The 3,584-nt window shown below is 38.4% G+C and overlaps 1 protein-coding gene across 1 annotated transcript in view; it reads left to right on the forward strand.

Moving 5' to 3' along the window:
• The window catches only part of LOC117100421 (GPI-anchor transamidase-like), a gene marked incomplete in the record, with an annotated part of 19,459 nt that overhangs the window by 5,910 nt on the left and 9,965 nt on the right, over positions 1-3,584 (forward strand). The window contains 3 exon segments of the mRNA XM_033240099.1: positions 953-1,029; positions 2,345-2,553; positions 3,341-3,458. Of these exon segments, the coding sequence (XP_033095990.1) occupies positions 953-1,029; positions 2,345-2,553; positions 3,341-3,458 (404 nt within the window).

Raw genomic sequence — 3,584 nt, forward strand, 5'->3', positions numbered from 1 at the left:
TTCAAAATTAGCGCCACGAGTTCAGAGCTGCTACGAGTAGGTAAGAGTCCTCTCCGAGCTTTCCGAATCGTCCTACGAGTTTTTGCCGAGTTAGCAACTCGGCATCCTCTTGTAACTCGTATGCTGAAAAAAACCCTGGTGGGAGAGGGGCTTAAGTTTGACCGTGTAATTTTTTGCTGTTCTTTGTTTTTGTTTCTGCCATTTTTGTTGGGACCTCTACGGAAACAAGCCTCAGGGCTTATAGAGCTATCCTCTGCATTCCTTTCTCATTATTCTGTTCACTGAATTATGTTGTTATTGCCATTTTTTATATTATATGTTGATATTGGAGTGCAGGAAATATTACAGAACAAAACAAACAAACATGAACAAAATAGAGAGTGACAAAAAAAAAATAAAATTTGGGGAGACCAGGGTCAACCAAAGTGAACCAAATCACTGTAGAAAAGACGGTTGACCAACCCCAAATTCAGCAACACACACAAACAACAAACATTACAACGAATCAAAATAATTATGAACTTTTACTAAGAAAGGAGGATGGGCTGTCTAGGACTACGGCGTCAGTTAACAATCTAGCTACCTGGTCCTAGACACGAAACAACCTGATGGATACTGTGTGGAAAAATGCTTGGGTCCTTGATGCTTGATGACGAAAGCGCAAACGATCGTTATGTCTGATATTGATTTCAATACCATCATGAACTGTGCTGCAGTCTAGAAAGCCCGCCAGAACTTGTGATGCTATGTGATACCATTGCATCATAAGCTAAAGATAGAAATTAAGAGTCTCCCAAATAGTCTCCACATAAGTGGTAAAAAAAATAATCAATGTCAAGCAGTACACACATGCTCCCACTGGGAGCCTATTTTTTGAGCAATTCAATCGTTAATTGAATCATATGTTTATTGATTAAGAACTAATAAAATAAAATGTTTTTGTTTTTTTCAGCTGCTGTCTTCAACAATGCTAGGCAGCACATAAATGTCTATGGGGATGATATTGAAGTTGATTATAGAGGCTATGAGGTTGGTGCTCAGGTTTTCATCTGTTGATTTGTCCTCCGTTGCATTACAGTTAACATCTCAACGAGATTTGATTGACAGATAAACCGACAAATCAGCGAGTGTCATTTAGTCACGTGATCAAAAACTTTTTCTCTGACATTTTAATTTCCTTAGACAGCTGGTTTAAATGCGAAACATACGTGAGCCTAGGCCTAGATGCCTATGCTTGGTTATAGATACCCAGATTTACACGAGCAGTGCGCATCAGTGACTTGGCCTTTGCCGCCAACAAGGTTGACTGAATATGGCTTTTCCCACTTCCTTTGAGAGTGAAATACAGAGGCTTTTACAACAATTTCCCCGCCATGTTCCATGAAATAGATTACACTATGAATATATGATTCATTTGCATACTGCCTACCCTGAATTCTCTTTCTTAAAGAAGGTTGATAGCAAAGAAAATCTTCGCCAACTCGGTAATTCTAGCCGCCATTGTCTAAGGTTTTCGTGACTTTGTGGGCGGGGCTTCGCATCCTTGTTGACATGTCAATTATTATTTGGTGTGAGATGGAAAATGTTTGAGACCTTCAAATGCTGTAAACACTTGCTTGTGTGTTTTGGTAATACACTTTGCTCTAATTACTTTGCTCTTCAGATAGGACATTTAGCTGTTGGCTATGCTCACGCTAGCCATTCGCCAATTCGCAAACGCGAATTGAGAAACTGTTTGGTGAAAAAAAAAATTGAAATCATTTGCCTAAATGGCGAAAGCAAATTTTCATATAACCAAATTTAATCTTTGTCTAGGTTAGGCCTAGGCTAGGCTCTTAAGTAATTACTATCTCGAGCAGAGGAGATATTGCCTCACTAAGCGACCCTATTTTCACCTCATGTGCAGCAAAGATTTATAGGCACTGTCAAGTACATGTGGAAAATCCCAAGATAGATAGATCATTCTGGGCATGCGTATGGACATGCATGGGCAGTTTTAAAGCAAACAGTCTGATTATTGCCTGCACATAACACGTTAAAACTTATCATTCCCATGATAAAGAGAACGCTAAAACATTTCTCCGGCGATTTTGTTAAACATAGTTATAATACAATTAAAAATAATACATGTGTTCTTAAAATCTGAAACTCTTCTAATTCCGAATGAATTATTAAATCCAAACTCGCTAAAACAAGATGTAGAAAACTCAGTTTTCCCTAGCAAGCATTCTTGTGCTACATCTTGTCTCATTTTCAATCTGGTATTACAATAGTTTGTTATATCTTCCATTGAGAATCTGTGATCTTCAGTGTTTGGAAAGATCTTGCTTCTTTTTTTCACAAGGTGACTGTTGAGAACTTCATTCGGGTACTGACAGGACGCCTTCCCCCAGGCACCCCCCGCTCCAAGAGGTTATTATCAGATGACCGTAGCAACATTCTCATTTACATGACTGGTCACGGTGGTGATGGGTTTCTCAAGTTCCAAGATGCTGAAGAAATCTCAAACGTGGAGCTGGCTGATGCATTTCAACAAATGTGGCAGAAACAACGGTGATTATTATGAATTTATTATTAATTTATTTATTACTAATATTATCATTATTATTTGTTATGAAAGATACAGTTAAATATCATAGTTTTGATATTTAGTAGTACTGTATAATTATTTGAAAAGAAAAAATAACGGTTTGTAGTAATGCAAGTAAAATGTACCATGAGGAAGATCGTGTGCGGATGTGCAATTTATGGTACTGAGTGAACAACTTCTGTAGGGATAGTTCAATAAGCAGCGGGGGAATCATGTGGGGAGGGGGGATGGATTCAGCCAACCTGGGCCACTTTAATGTTTCAAAATTATAAAAAAAATAAATGGAGAAAAAAGAAAATTATATTGAAATTGAAGTCTTAGAGTGCCATAATCAAAAATTTTCTTACCTCAGTCCCAACCATGGCTGGGGGAGCCAGGGCTTAGGTGCTATGGACCCCCATCTGTGAAAGTCCCTTACTGGGCCCCTCTATATCAAATCCCTAGATCCGCAAGTGGTAGATTTTAGAAAATCCATAGAGATTAGAAGGCTATGATCTGGCCCAAGACAGATTGCAGTGAAAGAGTGCCATCATGTGAACCTGGCTAACCCTATGCCAGAATGGAACACAGACGTTTAACTGTGAATAATGGTGGTGGTGGTGGTGGCGTCAGTGGTGCAGGCCAATATAGTTTAGTGCTCTGTGTTTGGGTGTGGTGTTCAGGGGTGTGGTGTTGTTGAGTAATAATGTATAGATAATCATAATGGTACAGTAGACTGGATTTTAATTTTGAATTTGACCTAATTTGTAGATATCATGAGCTGTTGTTCATTGTTGATACTTGTCAAGCCAACTCAATGTACCAACGTTTCTACTCACCTAATTTGATTGGTATTGGAAGCAGTCAAGTTGGAGAGGACTCTCTGTCGGTAAATATAATTTATTGTTTATGGCATGTCTATGTTTAGTTTGGTTTAGAGATTTTGTAACTTAATCTTAAGCTGTGTCCAAAATAAAAAGTTTTCTGTGACAAATACCTGTGATTTGCCTATACA

This window comes from Anneissia japonica, unplaced genomic scaffold, assembly GCF_011630105.1.
Source record: "Anneissia japonica isolate Jap-2015-1 unplaced genomic scaffold, ASM1163010v1 scaffold1642_len504882_cov181, whole genome shotgun sequence".
NCBI classification, from domain to species: domain Eukaryota; kingdom Metazoa; phylum Echinodermata; class Crinoidea; order Comatulida; family Comatulidae; genus Anneissia; species Anneissia japonica.